The following is a 21412-nucleotide window of genomic DNA, read 5'->3' on the forward strand; positions in this document are numbered from 1 at the left end:
TAAGTAGAACACTTAAATGTATAATTATGCACTTGTTCCAGTGGAACTGTCGCTACTTTGTAGGTTAAATCATTACAGCTTGGATAAGATGAGAAAAATAATTAATAATAAAAATGTATCAGCGTAAAAAAAAAGCCTATCAAAACAATTAAGGGACGGGACGAGCTTTGATATGAACACATGAAAGGGAGCATCACTCTACTCATTAAGTGAACATGTTCACAAAAGCAACGTGGTGGAGAGTAAAGCAGCAACCAGCCAGTTATCATTTGGCTGTGATGTGATTGTGTTTGTTTTCAATGTGAAATTTTAATCAAGATTATGTATGAAGGAGAGGAGCACTTTGTTTAACTTTTATTGGCAGCTTATACGATGAAAACTTGAATATTCAAAAATCTTAGATATGTGTCTATAGATAAGAAAAACATCGCTTTGTCTGTAAATATATTCCATCTATAACACAGGGTACTGTTTACAGCATAATCTCTAACTTCTATAAAATGAAATGTTTTTGCAAAGGCATTAAAACCAGAAAATGTCCATTTGCTTTCATTAAGGGGAACTTACTGAAAAAGAGTGTTGGTTGCTGGATTTTACATATTTGTCATTTATCAGCCAGAATATTCATAACTTGTTATTCAATTCATAGTTATGTTTTCATTAGTATCTCAAAAAATGAATTTCTTTTTCACTCCCTTTGTATCCACGTCAGGAGGATATCGAAGAAACCAAATTCTGACGCCACAAGTACAAGTAATGCTGCGCAGGTTAATTTAATGGTTAATTATGATGTAAATACCCCATTAAGATAATGCCCACTATGATGATTCAGTTAGTAAAATGAACCAATGGTTCTGTCCTTCTGTAAATGTAATGACATCAGGTTATTTCAGCCTGATAGTACAACACTGCATGCAGTTAATACTCATTGCCCTGGTTCACCATCTCAGGTTATGTTGCTGCTGTCCTAACTCTTCATCTAACATCGTTTGCTGACTCACTGAAACATATCGTCAAATATTAAAATAACCGAAACGCCAGAAGATATCCTGATTGTATTTTCCGTCCCTGAGTCAGACCATTTAGTCGAGAGGTGTCTAACCGTCTCATTTCCTGATTCAATCTCAGGTAGCTGTTCAGTTTCTTTGTGCTCATTTGTAACCTGTTTGTGCTCGAGCGGTTTCACAGTAATAATCTTACAGCTCCCTCGCGATTGCTGAGCAATAAAATGGCCACCAATCGAGATAATTAGCCACAGTAATTTTCTCCTGTTTATACATGCCCGAGAACGACGAATGAGCAGTAATTAATCTTAGACGGAAAAAGGGACATGATTGCATCACAACTTGATTCCTTTTTATATCTAAAAGAAAAAGACGGTGGGCTTTTTTAGCCGGCCTCATGACAAATTGACTCTTATTGATCAAATGAGCATCTTTCCATTTACCATGTCCACAGAGTAGAGCCAATACATTTGCTTGGCTAAGGCCCTTAAAAGGAGTTTGACAGCCTGGAGGCATCCACATCGCTGCACCTCTTTCTCTCAGCACCTGGAGATTTTCTCTCTTACATTCTGGGGGATCTTTTATTTAGAGCGCTACAACAACTGCAGGAAAGAAAACTAAAAAACAATATAGGGTCACTAGCCTGGCAGTCGGTGAGAGAAAGTGTTGTTATGCTGAATCTGTACGTGGGTCAAAAAAAAGGCAGATCTGTAAAAAGCCTGCGTATGTCTCCAGTAAAACGCTACAAACAGCCAACCTATTTGTATTTTCCACGGTGGCCAGAACATCCCACTCTCTCTGGGGTTGCTCTGTGCTGTCATTTTCAACTGCCTGGCTCCATCGCAGTGGGCACACGCAGTCATTCACTGTGGTTTCAATGTTGCTAGGCTACCTCGCTGCTCCACTGTTTGCTGTTTGAAAATCTACTGTTCAATAAAGCAGTTCTAGCGAGACCTGTGGGTTTGAATACTGAGCGATGTGAACCTGCAGGAGTGACTGACAACACTAATAGCCTTTTTTTTTGTGACTCTTTTAAGTGTCACAATGCCCCCATTTCTTTTTTGTCTACTCGAATAAGTAAAATATTAGCACTGCTTTTGTCTACTTCTACAGCCCCTGCATCTCTTTCAGTTATAATATCCATACGTCAGAACATTTATAACCTTCCACAGCTATGTTTTCCTTTGTTTGTTCAATATGAGTCATGAGCAGAGTGGAGAAAAAATTCCCTTTGTAGGTCTTTAACAGTTTGTATATTCAGATCTGCCCAGCAGTGTCTAGAAGATATTATTATTATTATGTTTTGTCTATCCTGTTTTCAGCTTTGAATGTATTCTAAGCTTGGACTGTCAAACACAGTGTGTTTCCAAGGTTAAAGGGTGAACAAGCAAGCTGCTCGCCGGGCCCCGTACTATTCCAGCACTGCCTTTTCTCCTCTCCGCTTGTTCGCCCTCGATGATGACGAGTGCAGAGCGGTTTGACCTCCGCACAAAAGAAGGCCCGGCTCCTTGAACTTTGCAGGGCGACACACGCCGACCCCCCGCGACCCTGACTGCGTGGCCACCTGATTTCCCTGGAGTCCCAAAACAAAACTCATTGGATGACCCCTCAACTGATCCCTTCCTCCTCCACTGCTTTGAATCACCCCACCCTCCTTTGTCTGGAAGAAAATGCATCTTGAAAAAAAAAATCTTTTTTTATTTTTGTTTTGATGAAACATTTTTAAGATTTTCCTTTTTATCCAATTCTGAATGGTCTGTCTCCACAAATTAAAATATTTCTTTCATCAGGATACAGAACGAAGGTTTCCAAGTTCAAACCTCTCTGTCTCTCCTATATCACCACAGCCTGGAGCTATTTCCATGTATTTATCCTGAGCTGACTCTAAAAGCAGCAACATAAATATTGCAGATGCACTTCTGCTCATGGTGAAGGTTATTATGGCCAAGCGCTGTTGTGAGGGCACACTTTAAAGAGTTGTGTTTTTTATAGTTGTAGTCGTTAGCAGGAAATGTTTTGAATACTTAGTTAATTACTGGATGTTGACAACGTTCTTCCTGAGACTTAGGATGAGTTATATACTTGGTTGCTCGCTGCTAACTGGAAGGGGCTGGTTATATATTTGACTGTATCATTTAGTAAGAACCTGTTTCTTGTTAAAAGTTAGATCCACACTTGGAGAAATAGAAAGTCTCAAACTACATTTTACTTTGGTCTGTGCTTAATCTTTTCTGCAACAGTGGTATAATGACACTGCAGTCAATCAGTATATCCATTATGGTGTGTTTCATTTTAATTTTTTAAACCCTTGTTCCCCTTGGGATCCTGCACAGGATGGACCAGATTCAATGTTGCGTTAGATTAAGGCCTTTATTTCCTATTGCCCAGACTTCTGACCAACGAGCACTTTCATTTACCACCAAAAAACAAGCACCACAACCAATCAGCTGTAACTTGCATGGAGACGGATCAGTATAAAGAGCAGTGGACATGTTTTTCTCTGGTAGGACTCTTTTGGGAGCTGCATATAGACTTTTGATAAAGTCAAAGCCAAAATGTCTCAATCTCCCCCTGGTGGCTGGCTGCAGTTTAGATCATAAATGTGCAAGATAGCAGTATCTGGGATATTTTGGCTTTATTTCTGGATTGTGCGAGGAAGGGAAGACGCGTGTGAAGACTAAATCATAATTTTGCTTGCGGATGGGTAAAGTTGTAGAAATAGAAAGAAATAGTTGGGGAAATGGTCTAAAATAATCTAAATGCTAACCCCATGTATCTAGCTTCAGAATATTTATTTTTACCGAGTTGTTTCAGGCAACATACAAAGACACTAGAAATCTGCTGCCTGAGCTGCTGATGCATTAGTTGTAAATTACATTATTTTGTAATTAGGAATGTGGGCGGTCATCAATATGATCACACGCTCAACGCCACAACAAACTGCAGCCTCAGAAATGACCATCGGGTCGATTCGAAACCTGTGACACCCAGCACAGCACATCCTTCAATACATCATTATTTACTATCACTGATGGCAACTCACACTTTAGTGGTGATATTTGTCGAGAAACACGTCAATAACACGGAGGCTGGTGGGAAATGAATGTGGCATACTGGTGACAAAGGCTGATCAATGTTCCGTTTGTATGTACAGTATGCAGTGTGTGTGTGTGCGTGTGTGTGTGTTGTTTCCTCCTCCATCAGGGAGTAAAGTCAATAGTTGCATTTTTTTTAAGCTCATAAAAGCACAAGGTGGTGAAGCAGCACCCACCCTGTACTGCGACTGCACTTTACTGATTTATGCATGTGTATATTTGTTTGTCTTTTCAGATTGTTCGCATTTTAAAAAGCTCGTGTTTGCTGTCCTGTCATTGTACCCAGCGTGTCTGGCGCGGGTGGGGGTGTGGACATTATGAAGATGGACGACGCTGTCAGAGCAGGATGGTGTTTGTCGCAATGCAAGCATTTTCTCCTACTCTGTTATCATTATCGTTGCTGATGTTATTGTTACAATGGCCATTTCAGGAAGCGGTTGAGCTGCTGAGACCGAAAGGCAGAAAAAGCGAAATGGAAAACGGAGACATTGGAATTCAAGGGGTGAATATGAGTTGTATAATATCTACATTTACAGATAATTGGGAGCATACAGCATGACTGCTGTGCCTTATGAAATCTTTATGGCTCTGTGTGTGGCCACAGTATAAGAGCAAGCGGCTACTAAAGAATGTTTCCAGGCTGATTTATTGTTCCTTAAGAACATTTGTATAGTTAATGGTCTAGTGCCAACTATGCTGCAAAACCAAGCATGAAGGAAGGTTAGGGCTCAGGGAACAATTTCAACTTTTATGAGCCTTGACGCACTTCACAAACTGAGTGGTGGCCATGAGCCATAATCAGAATTCAGCAGCAACACCATCCATTTAACACAGCAGAAACGTAACATAACTAATACAAATTAGAGCAAATGGTACAAGGGAGCATTAGCGATGTCATTGCCCTGATAGTCACAGTTCCAGCTTCACACTTTCATTGACAGGCCACACATGTTAATGCTGTTTCTCCTTCTCTACTCCCCCACCCCACCCTTTTTTCTCTCTTGCTCACATGGTTGTCCTTTAGGAAGCTGGAGCAGGTGTGATAAATGCTGCCGTTTAAATCAAAGCACTCCCCCTCACCCACCTCAACCCCTCTGGGGAGAAGGAGGATGCCTCCATGCAGATTGATATCAGGAGGCCCAGCCATATCCTGCGAGGGCTGACTGATGGTCTGTCTGGATAAAAAATGAACTTTATTCCCAGCGTGTGAGCTATGATTCATGTACCTCCCCTACCCCTCCTTCCCCAAAACCATTCCACGTACACTCTCTGGAAACAGTATAGTCCATCATATAGTGCCGCACCGCCTGACTTGACACTTGCAAGTGATAAAACAAGTAAAGAATCAAACTAGCATTACTCTAACAAAACTATTCTATCTACGGGAGGGAAGGAGATGATGCCTGTCTCTTATATTCCTTGACGTCCGTCATAAAATGCTGTAAATATAAATACATATTTGAGATTATCTTTCCCTCGAGTCTCATTTGGCAGCGATAATGTTTCAAACAGAGCGACCGACTCACATGAGTTGGAGACGTGTTTGACCACTGGTTGCGTTTGGTCCCTCTGCCCTTCCATACCATCATGAGTGACAGGCACACAGAAGCTCCGGGGTCACATTACTCACAGTTAGCATTCTGTTGTCCCTCTTTTCCTGCGCTAAAAACATGGTGAAGCATCGCACTTTCCGCTCCAAAAGCGAGTGGGTAGTGTGGGAGGTGGCAGTGCAAAAAAGACAACACAGGCCTGCTTTAGATTTCCAATTCATTTGCCATCTGAAAGGAAATCTATAAACGCAGGGAGGGATAATGGCAAATGAATTATATTTAACGTCTCACTACAGCCGCCATTAGAAAAGTAAAGCCTAATGGCATTGCATCTTGAAGGACTCAAAATGTTTTGACACTTGATGTTGAAATTTTCTGTGGTCATTTGGGCTTTTAAATTGTCTGTTCGCAAAACAAGTTATTAGCTTATATGTGACCGCCACAACCGAAGCAGCTCCAAAAGTGAGTCATCCTCTTTAGGGTGGAGCTGCAGCGGATGATAAAAGCTTTTTTTCAGGGAGGGTGTCAATGTCGATGAAATTGCGTTTCCATAATTGCACCCTATAAAAGTGTCGGATGGCTGACGGTTAAGGCTAATGAGAGAGTGGGACAGGACAGTGAGGCGACATCCCGTAATTATCACCTCAAATCAAAACTCAAAGAAATGAAAAACAAGGAAAACAGTGTGATATATACGTTTTTTTTCTTATGTCTGTTTGACAGAGATATTACAAAGAGACGTGGGGGGGGAGTAATGCTCATCAACTAAATGACAACCCGAACTCAATCAAGTCTGAAAAATAAGAATCAAGATGACATATTTGACCAAGAAAGTTACTGTTACAATGAAGGTTGTGTTTCCCTTTGAGCAACATCACATCCAATCAGTATACGGACACTCCCGGGAACGAAGGAATGACAACACATGAGCACGTCTTGTGACATCTAAGGGTGCATTTCTATGGAATTTCTCATATCACACAGGCATTTTGATACACACCAATGTCCATCAGTCGACACAGTCAATCCCACGGGGATGGTAAAAGGCCAGAGCATAATCCTTGAGATGAAATTGAAACCCTTTGGGGCTGAGGAAATATAACCCCAGCAGTATATGAAACTCACCACCTGTTTGTCATTGATCAGAAGGTATTAAAACTATAATAGACATCTGTTAGCGATTGATCAAAGGTCATATGAAGCCTAACAGAGATTGAATAACAATAAAAAAAAATCAATAGCGCAAATATTGGTTTTAGGGTAACTTCACATGAGCACTGTAACAATGATTAAAGAGCTTTCACGGGAGGGCAGCGGTGGGAATTGTTTCGTGTCTATTCAGTAAATGAAGAATGTTTTTGAGCAAATTTATCTGTGGTGTAAATAAGATATGAAGAATGTTTTCTGGCTTTATTAGGTGACGAGAGAGACCGAGAACATAAAGCTGCTTTAGGAAAACAGTTTTTGCAGCTTTATATCAAAAGTGAAAATGTTTTCTGCAACACAGAACACACTGTATTCAGTTCTTTGGTAACAAACATCCCTGAAACGTTATACTGTTAACATCCAGTCCTGGTTAATGCCTTTCGTATTTTTCCACTGTCTGGCTGGTCATTGTTGTAGATTTTATTTGTGGAGACAAAGGAGGAGGTGATTGAGGTACTTACCCTAATGAGACCTCTGTTCCTGCAGTGTTCTCTTGTGTGACTTGATTGAATGGGCACAGGGTGTAAGTGTACCTGCAGAGGGGAAAAGAAGAAATGCCAACAATGAAAAAAAAACAACACTATTCCTTTTTTCCTTTGGATTGTTTTCCTGATCTTTGAAACAAACACATGACTACATCAGACTGCCCAAATGTATAGTTTTTAGTTCAGGTTTATCATAGAACAATTTAATTGGAGTATTTTTCAGCTGGAAAGTATGTAAAAATTTAACTAGATAAATGTCAAAGATGTTTGACTAATTAAGAAACAGTTTAATTCCCCACTAGGGAACACTGTCAGTTTTTTAATTGTAAAATGTCCAGCTCAGTACATATCTTACTGTTAATTCTTTAATAACACAATTAAGTAGATCCTATATTAAAATGTTATGCTATGCATTTACATTAAAGCTGCTCTATGCATTACTTTTCGATTAAACAGATTTGATGCAATGTGAAATGTGTCACAGAATTAACAGAGCCTCTCTTTCAGTGCTTTTTAGCTTTTTGTTTTAGTTTGACAGCCTGCACTATATTTTTAAGTTAGTTCTCGCTGCTCTTGTAAAGATCACTTGAATCTGGATGTCTGCTTTCTGCCCCAATACCAAACAACGTACAGACAAATCTAGCAGCTAGGTGGTTAGCATAGTGGAGCCGCTAGATATAATTCCCTCAGGAGTTGGTGGGGACCCAATCAGAACTGAAATCTGTGTGAATTTTGAGTGTCGCTTTGTTTGTGGATGTTTTAAGGAACAACTATTGGAATAACTTCACAATCTGTGTGTTTTTTGCTCCTCAAAACTGCCAAAAATCTGCACACAGGTTTACAGAACCATTTTTATAATTGTAATTATAATTATATTATAAAAACTAAACTTGCATTGCAGACAAGCAGAGTATAGTGGATACATAAGTCCCAGAGCATGGTGTTGCAGAATTACTGAACAGTGAGACTTCAGCCTCAGTAGCTACTCATCGGAACAGAAGATTGACAAAGATCTACCAGTTACCAGGCCACCCACAGCTCCTCAACCAAGGCGAAGAGGAGCACAGAGGAGTAAGCAATTAGCAGAGACCATCACTAATGTACTTGCTGGGGATATAGTGCTGGAGTGTAGAGGCACGATCACTAGCTCTGGTAACAAACTGATCAAAGGCCTTTGTGGTGAAAGCGACAGGTGGAAAAGGCAGCCGGGCTTTTTCCTTGACATTTGCACCATTACACTGACTGCTATAAAAGAGCAGAGGATGCCCAGACAACCACAACGAGGGAGAGAAAGAGACCGGGCGAGAAAGTGCAGGGTGGAGCGAATGAAATGGCTGTAGAGTGAATCGACGTGGGTTGGGGAATTTGGGGGGGGTGGGGAGATCAAAAGCTGTATCAGCGAAAAGCAAGATAAAAGAAAATGATGAAGAAAAGCTGAGAACGGGGGACAGTGAAAGAGAACCAAGCGACTGGATGACTGACTTTGTTTGCTCATGGCCTTGTTTGCGGATCGTATTAAAATGCCTCTCATCTCAAAGACTTTCATTTAGGCATTAACCGTCTGCATGTTTTCAACGAGGATGCCCCTTCCCCCATTTGCCAAATATAGGGTAGGGGGGGAAATAATAACAGAAGCATCTCTTTTGACTGCAGAGTAAGCAGTAGAGGAGCAGGAGTTGGATTGAATGTGTCTCACTGTGACTAAGACTACAGGCCTTCTTCACAGCAGACAGTTTGACTTGTCATAGTAGGAAAAGCCCTGGTATTACAAATAACATTAGCAATGGCACCGTTCTATTCAAGGGTCACAATAAGACATGACAGTTTGACAGAGACTATGTTTACACGGACAGCAATATTCCGACTGTTGACATTATTCTAAATAATACACTTTGATTATAATGAGTTGCTACAGAGCATAGTCTGATTATGACGTAACATTATGCCTGACTACATTTTTAACCTCATGTCAAGCAGTTGTATGTTGATGTCGTAAAATTGTCCAGGTAATGAGACTATGGTCAGAATACTCCACATGCCTTAATTGTATTATTGCTTATTCTAAGTTTTACCTTATTCTGGATATGGTCATCAGAAAACTGTGTTTACATAGCAGTGTCTTAATCTGGTCTTAACATTGGAGAGGACCCTGAAACTAAAGCAGCTAAATGGAATTTAAACCTGTGCTTTTTCTCACCTGATACGTCTGCTATGAGAATCCTTTGCGAGGTTCCTACCAGTCAGTAGGGTTAGCCCACCACTTAATCAAGACTAAAATACCTCACCAACTATTAAATGGATCGCCTTGAATTTTTGATGCAGGCCCTAATGCTCCCCTCAGGATGATTTGTAAATATGTTAGAGATCCCATGACCTTTCATCCATCTCCATCAACAAACCAACACTGTGCCTAAGTACAGCCTGACAGGGCTGCTAGCTCGGCTGTGGAGTCTATTTCTTCTCTGAAGAAGCGCTAAGAGTTAGTTAAAGGTTTATTCACAGCTGGCCTTGACACCTTCGTTCAGCTTCGGAGTTATATGACAAGTTAGCAGGACACCCACACATGAAAGACCTGAAAGAACCTACCAATGCTGCATGGTGTTTGAAATAGAAACTGAAACACTGTTTTCATCCTAAATTTTAGCATGTACAACAATGTCTCAACATTAAAAGCACAATCGACAACACAATGTGATATTAGCCAAACGGCGTCCCATTCTAAACAAATGGCCAAAAAAATTAGAATTCCCTTTGGACACGTCCGTCATTGTTTGTTATATAAGACACTAGATTAGTTACGCTTGAAGGTGCAGCAACAACAAACGTCCCAATCTGAGCCCAGAAACAGATGGAACCTGAAAGACAGAGGTATACTGAGCAGAGGAAAGGGGGAAGGAAAAGGGGGTAACACAGTGAAAAAGCAATCAACTGGGTCCCATAATGAAGAACCCCTGTATGTCTGCACCGTTCTCCCCCTCTCTATCACCCTCTTACACTCGAGGCAAAACCATCCATCCCTGCCCACTTTTGTTGACACTCCAGCCCTGCACACGCACGCACGCACGCACGCACGCACACACACGCACACACGCACACACATGCACACAAAAAGCTATTTGTGTGCAGGGGCACTGTGATCTGACCTTGGGTGCTTGCCTCATGGCAGTCTGTGAGAAAACAAAAGCAGCCAAGGCCAAACTGAAAATGTCGCAAGGGGTTAAAAAAAAAGTTAGGAGAGACTGGAAATGCAGAGGTTCAGGTTGATTAGCTTTTCTTTCTCTGATACAGACCTTTACGATTCTGCTGCCCGTGTTACATAATTAGGACACGGCCGCAAGGGCAGACCAGTGCATTTACACAAAATGTCCTTAGCAGATGATTATGCTGTGACAAGATGGGGGAAATATCCACTGAGAACGACAAGGACAAAGATTTGGAGGAGAAAGGACTGACAGTGGTGTAAATATAAAGGTAAGAAAACAAAGAAAAAGTCCGAAGAAAGGCGATGAAAGAGGGATAGAAGCGCGCAAAAGAGTGGGAGTGAATAATACAGCACTGATAGTGATGCTGTGCGAATGAATCACCAACTGAACAGGCCGCAGATATGACGGAGGACAGCAGATACACCGGATAAGAAAGAAAATAACGAGATAAAACCTGCTGGGTCAATGATTAAACATTTGAGAATTACTAGAAGACTGGTGAGCAGAAATTCAAAAAAGTGATTTTTCCATTTTGTTTCGTGAACTCCACACTGCAGCTCTGACAATAGCCATAATAAGTTGGTAGCACTGTGTCAATCTTTGGCACGTGTTCTGGAGCCGGAAGGTACACAGTTAGAGACTAAATATCTTAGATGCAACCACTTAGCCCCTCAGGCAGTGTTTCTTGCTTCACTGGATTGGACTGCAGGCTTAGTTCACTGCTGATGTATCTGGAGCAGGAATATACGTTTACTACACTTTTAGTTTAATACAAGGAATTTAATTTAATACACAAACATAAACCTTGCATGAGTGGGAGGTCAGATTAAAGACAGTATACTGAAGGTAAAGCCCAAGAAGGCCTTTATGGAACAGTACAGCAGATGAGGGTGGACCCTTGAAAACATGGGTTCCCTGAAGAGAATGCAGAGACCACCCTCAGACCAGACATCGTCCTGACCCCAAACAACCAAGCAGGTGGTCATGCTGGAGCTATCAGTCTGAGAAGAGAGGATGGAGGAGTAAGAATACAGAAATGGTTGAGGGGTGCTACAAAAGGGGGTGGCATACTTCTGGCTGATTCACCATGGACAAAGGTGTCTAAAGTTCAAAGTTATCTTTATTTTATTACTAACATATTTGTGAACATATATAACTACTTTCTGTGACATGAGAAGTGCATCAAGAGATACTGAATGTCTAATAACACAGCAAAGTTGTAATCATATTTATTCTTAAACGTGAACAAAGCATGTTTTAGTTAGAACGTAATGACCTTTCAATCATGCTGTCTTGTCATGTCATGAAGAGGAGGCGTTTTTACAAATACTTACAGTAAATATAATCAGTGACCATGTTTAACCCCTTAAATACATATAATTACATATAATTAATTGTCATGAACTGTTGCTTCCCAAGAAGAAGTGAAAAACACATTGAGTAAAAGTTTCTAATTAAAACACATTTAAATATATACCTCCTGCTTATACACACAAAATGGGAGTTATAAAATAAGGTGTTTTCAGGGCTTTGTACACTTTAAGATGAGAATTATGGATAATCTATTTTTAGCGACATATTTACATTCTCAAAACTCAGTTATGTCGGTGATTGCAGTAATTACAGATCAGGACAATCACCAACCACATGAAAATAAGGCCCCTTGTCTTAGAGCAGAGCTCATCTTTAACAATTCGTCGTTATTTACGACTCTGACAAAAATGCCAAAATAGTATTCACGCAGGATAAGCAAATTTATTCGTAAATCGACTGAGATTGAGTCAAGAGAGGGAGACGGAGAGAGAGAGGGAGCAATTAAGCCCTTCTCCCACTAGACTGTTATGTGACGGCGTGGGTGGAGTTCACTGAGGGTGACACTGCAAACTCCAGCAACGTCAACACTAGCTAATTGGTTTACATGTAATACTGGGTAGACTCGGCAGGCATGTCAGAGGTCAAAGGTGCCTCAGAAATATGCAGTGACGCGGTTAACTCTTTAGTAGCACTTTAATAATAACTTTCATAACTTTATAGAAAAGCAACACTTTATCTTGACGGCGTGGCAGCGCAACCTCGGGTCACACATCTAGCAGAAGCAATTCAACAATATAGTCAACAATGCATAACAGGTTTGCAGTCGTCTCCAATATCTTTGTCAAAATATTGTGTTGTTTACAATTTTTAAAGATTTATAATATTTTACCGTCTTTAAATAAGAAAGGAAAACAACAATTAACCTAACCTACATTTGGACTGAATGTAGGTAACATGTGAAGCAAGATAATATTGTATTCAGGTTTGAAAATAGGGCAGACAAGGTCTGGCTGAAATAAACCATAGAAAAAAAGTGTCACAAAAACAAGAAAAACAAAACCTTGCTTTCATTTGAGCCGAGTAATTGTGTGAGATAAAAATAATAGAAAATTTAATTGCTTTAGTACCTTTCGCATGCAATGCACAAGGTGTTTACAACCAAATGCTCATAACAGTCACATTTACAGAAAAACAAAAGACGTTTCACTAGAGGCAGAAATATTCACAAATATGATCCTAATTAAATAGAATTTAAATTCAATTCAAATCAGTCGGGGGCTGGACAAGCAGAAAACAGAAGAACACAAGTTCCTCTGCACTAACTGCTCTCATGTGCCATGGCAAACAAAACTGCCCCCATATAATCTTGTCCATCAACATTAATTGCTGTCAACTATAGCTGGTCCACCTCACATATACAAGATATCTTTGCATGTCTGGACTCAATTACACCAGATGCATGTTTAATATTTCTTGAATTTACCGTCTTTTCATTCTCTTCTACTTTGTTGTTATCGTATCGATCTTTTCTCGTCTCTGCTGATCAGGGTACAGGGTTCTCTCCGCACTGAGCTTCAAAAGTTTGAGGCAGTTTATCGTGTCAGGACGTTAAAGGGTTTTGCATCGTCACTTCAGTGCATCATTGTCAGTGAGTGGTAAACATTTTGAAGATTACCATAGAAGTGAGTCTTTCGATTTTTTCCACCACACTGCAAATTAGACATGTGTACTGTCAGTTCAAAGCAATCATTCTTAATCCTTCAGTGAGGAGGGACCGGAGAACAGTGAAGCTGTTCAGGCGGAGCGCAGCAAGATGCAGCACAAAATCACAACACAGTATGTTTTAGTGAAGTTTGTGTAGTAAACAGCTGAATCACACATTGAGATTGTGATTCGTTGGAGCAGGGTGTGTGTGTGTGTGTTTGTAAAAGTCACAGCATGCCACTAGTATATTTATTCACTGTGAACATCCAGTAGCCCTGAAGTAACTAGAAGCTTTTCATGACTATCCAGAGTTGCTGTGAAAAATTATTTTAGAATCATTATTGACTGTTAAGACAGAATCACACATCTTGATAGTGGGAGACATCTAATGTGTGTGTGTGTGTGTGTGTGTGTGTGTGTGTGTGTGTGTGTGTGTTTAACATCTGATTCATTAGTAAAAGCAGCGTGCTTGTCTAGCAGCTCTTTAATCAGCAGATCCAGATTTAAGCTTTAACTCGACACCTTGCTTAAGTGTGGTTTACAGCTGCGACTGCACTCTACCGACAGGTTAGAGCTGGTTATCACACAGCTGCGCCTCTTCTGTGTATCTCAATATAGCTGCTTGTTATAACCAATAGCTCCTTGAATTTTATAGAGCGGCTGTATATGAGCATGCAAACATCCACATCAACACCCGGGTGAAATTGTGTGAGAATACAGCAATAAAATGTCCAGTGTGTGTGTTGATGACATGTCAATGACACACAATTAACGTAAAACTGGGAGCGCACAAATATCTCAGGTTGGAGACAGATAAAGATGTCACCGGGGTTCGAGAGCTTTTGAAGATAACACTGGTGTCAATGTGCTCAAAACAAAATATGCGATTTCTACAACACAGAGATTTTCCTGTTGCTGTGAATGCATCTGACCCTGTCAATCTCCTGCTGTGTTCTTCATTCACTATATTGACAAAGGTATTGGGACACCTACACCTTCAACATACAAGTGAGGGGTGTCCCAATACTTTTGTCCATATAGTGTATGTGAGAGTCAAACTCGGGAAAAAAGTCCTGACACAATTCTCTGGCTTTTCCCATGGCTGAAAACAGCTAGTGTTAAATAAAGTACCTACAGAACCACCAAACAGCTATCCGCTGGATTATAGCCCTCACAGTGAAACCTGCCCCGCACATGGTGTACCTCCTTTTAACAAGGTGGATAAGAATGAAAGGGGCACCTGGAAAAAGACATTCCCTGGACTAAACTTGGATAAGTGCTGATGAGGTGACTTTTCTAACTTGCAAAAATGCAGAGCTGGATATGTTACAAAACAGTATTTCATTGTGCCTGTTGCTTTTTCTCTTCCTGATTTCGCTGCTGTCTCGCCAGTTTATTGTTAAGCTGCAACAATGTTTTTTTCTTCTACAGTGAATCAATATAAATGCAGAAAATTAGAGGAGCATCTATGCGTGCTAAGAATAAATGTGCGTTTAGAGAACTGGATCATCTTTCAGGGGTGCATCAATATAAGAGAAACTATAGGAGATGAAGGTGGGTGCGAGGTACTTGTATTTATGTCTTTATGGTGGAAAAGTTCTGCAGCGTCTGGATCTTTCTCCGACAGTAAAAGTATAAAAGTTCAGCCGTGATTAGACCTTAACTTTTTAGTGCTCATAAAATTTGAATAGTCAGCTCATCAGGCCACTAGTGCAATTACGGAATCAGATTCCAGTGGTATAACTAATATTAAGTGGGCTATTTAAAATTCCATCACGATCCCTGTGAGGTTGGGTCATTGCATTTCCAGCCCACAGATCCAGTATCAGTTCATACTCACAGAGCCAGTTCAAGAAACAATTTCTGACTTTACCCTCACTTTCCACATGGCAACCCACAAATTCAAGTCTGAACCAAATGCTGCACAGTGTTTTTACTACAAATCTGATTGAAGTTTACTTTCTTGACAGCTCATCATATTTCTGCCCTTGAAATTCTTAATGCAAAGCAAAGAGTCAATGCACATGCACGGTTGATATAAATATATATTTTTTTTTCATTTCTTATCTCATCATTCTTCGCTTCTGTGAAACAACAGATAGAGAGATGGTGCTCGTGCAGCGGAGACTTCTTTCCCACATAAAGTACCCAGGGATAAAGAAAACAACAACAACAACACAGAAAAGAGAAAGCTTCTCTCTCCATTTATATGCAAAAAATGGGAAACAAAACAAAGCAAACTTGAAGCCAATTTAGCTTTAAAAGCCATCACTAAGGGCAATGAGCCTCTGGCAGATCATTGAAAGCTACATTATCCCTGCCATCTCTCAAGATATTACATTATTATTGCTGCTATTCTCTCCTCAAAATAGGTGAAGGCTGAGGCATGTGGAATATTTGATAGGAGCTAAGGCGGCAGCTGCTCCGTATGGGTCTTTAAAATCTTCTGAAAATGCATTGAAGTGAATAGTGGAATCCTTTAAAGTATTTTATATTTGTAACGTGGGGTTAGATTAATCTCCCATATCAAAAGGGATTAACAAGAGAGTGAAATGAGATGGTATTGTCAAGTTAATATCTACTTCGACATTAGTTTTCTGAGTAACTGCTACATGACTCAAAAGATGCAATAAACTTTTCAGACAATCTACAATGTGATGGACATGACAGAGAAATTATCAGCAGACTTAACTCTATCCTAAAGGGACTTTTCCTATAACGTGATGAGAACAATATATAGCTAAAATGTAAAGGAGCTAACGTAGGTGTGAAGAAAGCTGGCTTAAAATAATATTTTACACTTTTCAAACTCAAAGGGTGTAAAGAAAACCGATAAAAGTGTTAGGAAATCAACAGCATAACTTAAGGTGATAATTAGAGTTCCCACATTAAGAGTGAAAACAGAAGAGCTGAACCAACAATCAGAGGCTTTGAGACTTTTGAAAATCACTGTGAAAACTCTGCTCACAAGAGACACAATGAAGGCAGCTTTCAAGAGACACGCTAAAATAACAACAGGGCGCAGGTGCAGCTTTCACCATTCACGTAATTAATAAAACAACAGTAAGGATGCAGGTAGAATAAAGCATATTAGGGGCACCCCCATATTTTTTTGTTACCAACTTGAATTCTGAAAACCAGGGCTTTAGTCAGTAGTGGATAACTTTCTTTTCAAAATCTGGATAATTTCGTTTAGGGTTCAGACAGAAAATTTCAGGCCAAGCCACACTAACAGGACAACATTTGTGCTTTTCTTACATCCTCCATTCACCCTTGTGGCGACTCCACAGACGTTAAAGTTTGAGCAATATCTGCTTCAAATTCAAACATTGTTTCTGGGAAAAAGGTGGTAGGGCTAAGCTAATACTCTCAACTGTATGGGCCTATTTACAGAGTAGACCAGCTGCTTCAGAGTTAATCAAAAATATGGTTAAGTTTGGTTTCATCATTATAGATAACAAGCAAACAGGAAGAAACTCATGTCTGTAAATTCTAAATTTGTGGTGACATTCAAACCTTATTTTCTCCAGTTGCATCATAAAATATTCTCATAATATTTCTAATGTAAATTACACTCATCATTTTCAGGGCTGCAGCGCTCCAAGTTCAGGGAAAGAGCAGTTACATTTTGCAGGTATAGTTATTGAGTCTTTTGCACAATGACAGCTTGCTTTCTACAGCAGCACCACACATGGTGACAGCAGGAGTCTGAGAGCTCATTGGATAGTTTGTATTTGCTTATGTAAACTGTCAGGAGCACACAAACAAAGAGTCTAGATAAAAAACCTTTAGTCGTCACTGTCGTAGGTACCTGTCTGCTGGGCCCAGCTGACCCAGGCAAGTATAACACATGCAGACTCCACTGTACGTTCATGGTTTCCTCCATGCAGCGGAAATTAAGATTGCAGCTCATGTTCTGGTGGCTTGGTTTGGTGTTTTGGAAAGTGATGTACTCTTCGACTAAAGCACAATGACCGTGCAACAGCATGCAATCGAAATCTTAAGCTGCCATAATACTCACAAAGTAGGACACCAACGACAAAAATAAAGATGATGAACTTGGCTCTAAATCACCTCATTCTGACTAAGACACAGGAAGTCACGGTGTGCGGTGACAAGCTGCTCTAAACAAGATATGAAAAGTTGTGTTTCAGCTCAACCAACACACAGATACTCTGCCCATTTCTCTGGCTGTGAGGTTGGCAGGATAACAGAGACTGATGAGATATGATGGTTTTATGACCCCACCAGGCACACGTGCACTCACTGCCAGCCCACTGGTCTACCGGGCCAACGGAAAAACTCCTGCTACTTCAGATGGTCACCCCTGCTGATGACTGGGCACAGTCCCCAAGACTTCAGTTGCTTACAGGAAGGAACCAGCATCTTGACAGCCAATGGCTTTGTTGAATCACAATTAGATGAGGAAGGCAGCGATTCAAAAAAAAACATAAGGAGGACCCCATCTTTTCCAGACCAAATGCAGAATAGAATAAGCTAAATAAGGGTATATCAGAAAGAAAAAACGCAACAGGGTACATTATTGGAATTGTAGGAAGAGGCCTTTTTGAAGCGTGACCAATAGGGGAAAAATATCATATAAATATTCATGTATTAAAATGTCTTTCTTTAGTAAGTAAAATAATTATTCATGATAATATAAAATGAGTTTTAAAAGGATGTTAAAGGGGACTTTTTAAATATAAGTGATTCTACTAGCAGGTATTATCTGTGTACTCAATGCCGGATATAGTTTCTTCCTCTGTGCCACAGATATTCTGTTTATGAAAAATATCTATTTTAAGATAAAATGAGAATGTCACAATGTCAGAGAATATTGAGATGGACCGACAAGTTGGTTTTGGTCTTTACATTGGATTTAATGATAATAATATATAGAATATTGCCAGCTTCGCTTTTTGAACAAGATCAGATTTTCCTTGACACGACAAAATGCAGAATGTTTTAAAGCCAATTCATGTCATCGTTCTGCCCCCTCTGTTATTGACAAATTAGCAAATGTGACCTTTTGAAGTTAATTAAATGCACGAGCAGCTCATTAAGAGCAATGTTAAATTTCATGCTTTAATTTAACAACAGTGTCTGTGCCACATCTATCATAATTTGAAAGCTACTGGCTGTGACAAAGTGCTCATGCTCTGAGGCACGGCCCTGCATAAGCATCTACCAAAGCACCACCACTTATTTTAGCAAAAGTCCAATTACTACGGTTAACCAGACTTCAGCCTTACTGTGCCTTTGATAAACCAAGGCTAACAAGGTTTTCATTTCATTTGTGTGCATTTGTACATTGTTAGCTGTTTGTCTCCTTTGCCTTTTGGCATTACATCAATTTCCAATAGCAAAATACCTTTATGTTGACGCTGGGTAAAGCAAATGACTGTTAAATTATATTAGCATTGAAAGTTAATTTCCCTCTTTGAATAACACTTTTTAATTTCCTGGCATGTCAGATGCTCTTATTTACCTTATTTACAGCGAGAGGTTCACTGAAATGTTTCCATTTCTGACGAACACTTGCCCTCCACACACAGCAAATGACTTACAGTCGAGATTTCAATGGTCTCGTCAGCTCTTATTTGCAACAAGATATTATTTATGGCACAGCTGTTATGATATCTCCCATGTATACGGCTCTTCATTTCCATGTTGCTCTCACGGCAGTCAACAGACATATCGAGGACTCGACACCACCCGCCTTGGTTTATATCCAATTTGAAACAGCTCCCTCTAGGCTATCCTGATGGAGTCTCTTTCTTCCCTAGAAGACCCAGTGCACTGTTAAGGCCATGTGATGTTCTGCAGACAGTCGGAAGTGTCACTTGTGCTGCGTTATCCTTCTCTCTTCTCTGTCAGAGCTGAACCACAGTGGCGGGCATGACTCACTGAAGTGCTGTACTTTCTAATGACACGAGAGCGGAGGCTGAGTCAATCTGACCTGACAGTCTTGCATAAATCACGGCCCTTCGATTTAAGTTGCTTTGAGGAGTGTCAACAAATCCACAGGAGGAATATTAGACTCTGCTGTAGGTAGGGACTCCGCCTCTGAGAACTCATTATAGGGTGTCTTCCTTCATGCTGTGCCAGGCTGTGTTGACTGAATTGCCAAGCTTATTCCTGATTCACTGGCAGGAGCCTGCGTTTTAAATTCCCGACTTGTGATAAGAGCCCATGCACCAGCACCCTAAAGACCATTTCAGGGGAAATACATGGATATTTGATGGGTGCATTTTTGAGGTGAGCGTCAGTGTGATGTAATGTAAAAAAAGCCATGTCAATAAATGATAGTGCACTGAAAACAACCCTGCACTTTGAGCTTTTATTCATGTTGTTTATAGCCTTTAGAGAGGTCAGTGTGGAGAGAGCTACTGCACAGCGTTTACGTTCTAATCTTCACGTTTATCTTTCCACTTGAAACTGTTGAGCAGCAAAAGGCTGTTTCCTCCAGTTTGAAATCAAAGTAATTATATTTTTCCTTGGACAAACAAGAGACAGCTTCAAGCCCCAGCTCTCAAAAGGGATTCACGCCATCATGAGGCAAGACACATGCAAGGAAATAACTCGACAAAGGGCCGCAGAGAAGATAATTCTCCGTCACTAAGGCAAAATAAGGAAATCTCAGCTGAAAACCCCTGGATGGAATGAAACGCATTTTCAAGTTTAACAAGTTTGGCCTGAAGTATATACGACTAAACAGGACTGAGTCCCGTGTTCCTGTGCATCTCCTGAAAAGCAATCAGCTATTTCTATTTCCTTGCTCCATTAAGGCAGTCTAATAAACCAAGCTGCTATACACATGTCAGTCTCACCAAATGATCCTCAACTGGTTTAATTTGAAATCTTCTCTCTGCCAGGCCCCACACCAGCACCAGTTGAATTCCATTCATTTAAATAATGCACAGCTATTAGTTATATTAAACATAGGCAACCCAGGAAACTTTTATGGCTCCCGGCATTTTTTCAAATATTGGCCGACACTCAGGGAGAAAAAAAAAGGGGGCAATTTAATCAAACGTGAGAGATCTCAACAGGGGAGGGCGGAGGTACGGTGGTTTCAAACGATGATGAAGAAGCAGGAGAGAGAGGCGTGTGCTTCTGTTCCATTACTGGAGAGGAACTGTAGCTCTGCTAGTTTGCTACTCGAGGCCATGGGAGGGAGTGCTATAGAGAGCCACTGGTTTATGTGTCTGTCAATGTCAACTCTTTTCAGGATCATGGTTCAAGCGAACAGCAAGAATAAAGGGGGGAAAGGGAGGGGGACTGGTACATTGCTGAGAGGGTGCTGTTAGGTCAAAGGACCTTCAACTGAGTTGACACTATTGGATATTGTGCTCTTCAGTGATTTGAAGGATAAAAAATAACATGGAGTGTATGATGCCAATAGGCCAGGGAAAGAAAGGTAAAAGAGCTCAGTAAAGGTTTCTGTGCAAAAGGCTGAGAGTGAGAGATTGAGAGAAATAAACCAACTTGATACAGTTTATAAGAATGGGATTAAACCTACAAGAATCTTATTTATTTATTTCACATCACAGCCTCTGCTACAGCCATTTATGGCCGAAATACTTATGAAGCTAAAGTAACTTGAGTTGATCTCTGGCTGATTTTTGTACAGGAAGACGTAAATGGGGTTAAAATGTACATTTGAAAGTTGCAACAAGCTTTGTGCTTTATTGTTTTTATTTTCCTACATTGTTTCCCTTGTAATGTTACAATAGAAAAAAGACTAAGAGTCACAACTAACCAATGAGCTCATGTAACACTTACTCAAATAAAGGGTTTTCTGAAGAAAACACTAAATCCCAAAACCACTAAATTTACTAAATTCCAAAA

The 21412-nt window shown here is 40.3% G+C and overlaps 1 protein-coding gene across 11 annotated transcripts in view; it reads right to left on the bottom strand.

The window, feature by feature from the left end:
* The window catches only part of LOC109634699 (glucosidase 2 subunit beta-like), a 169574-nt gene that overhangs the window by 67781 nt on the left and 80381 nt on the right, over positions 1–21412 (bottom strand). For all 11 annotated transcript variants that reach the window (XR_011239897.1, XR_011239898.1, XR_011239894.1 and 8 more), the window contains one exon: positions 7317–7388. Coding sequence is in view for 2 of the 11 variants with exons in the window: in XM_020095387.2 (XP_019950946.1) it covers positions 7317–7388 (72 nt within the window). In the remaining 9 variants the exon portion in view is untranslated. The remainder of the gene's footprint in view (positions 1–7316; positions 7389–21412) is intronic.

Source organism: Paralichthys olivaceus, chromosome 22, assembly GCF_024713975.1.
Source record: "Paralichthys olivaceus isolate ysfri-2021 chromosome 22, ASM2471397v2, whole genome shotgun sequence".
NCBI lineage: Eukaryota > Metazoa > Chordata > Actinopteri > Pleuronectiformes > Paralichthyidae > Paralichthys > Paralichthys olivaceus.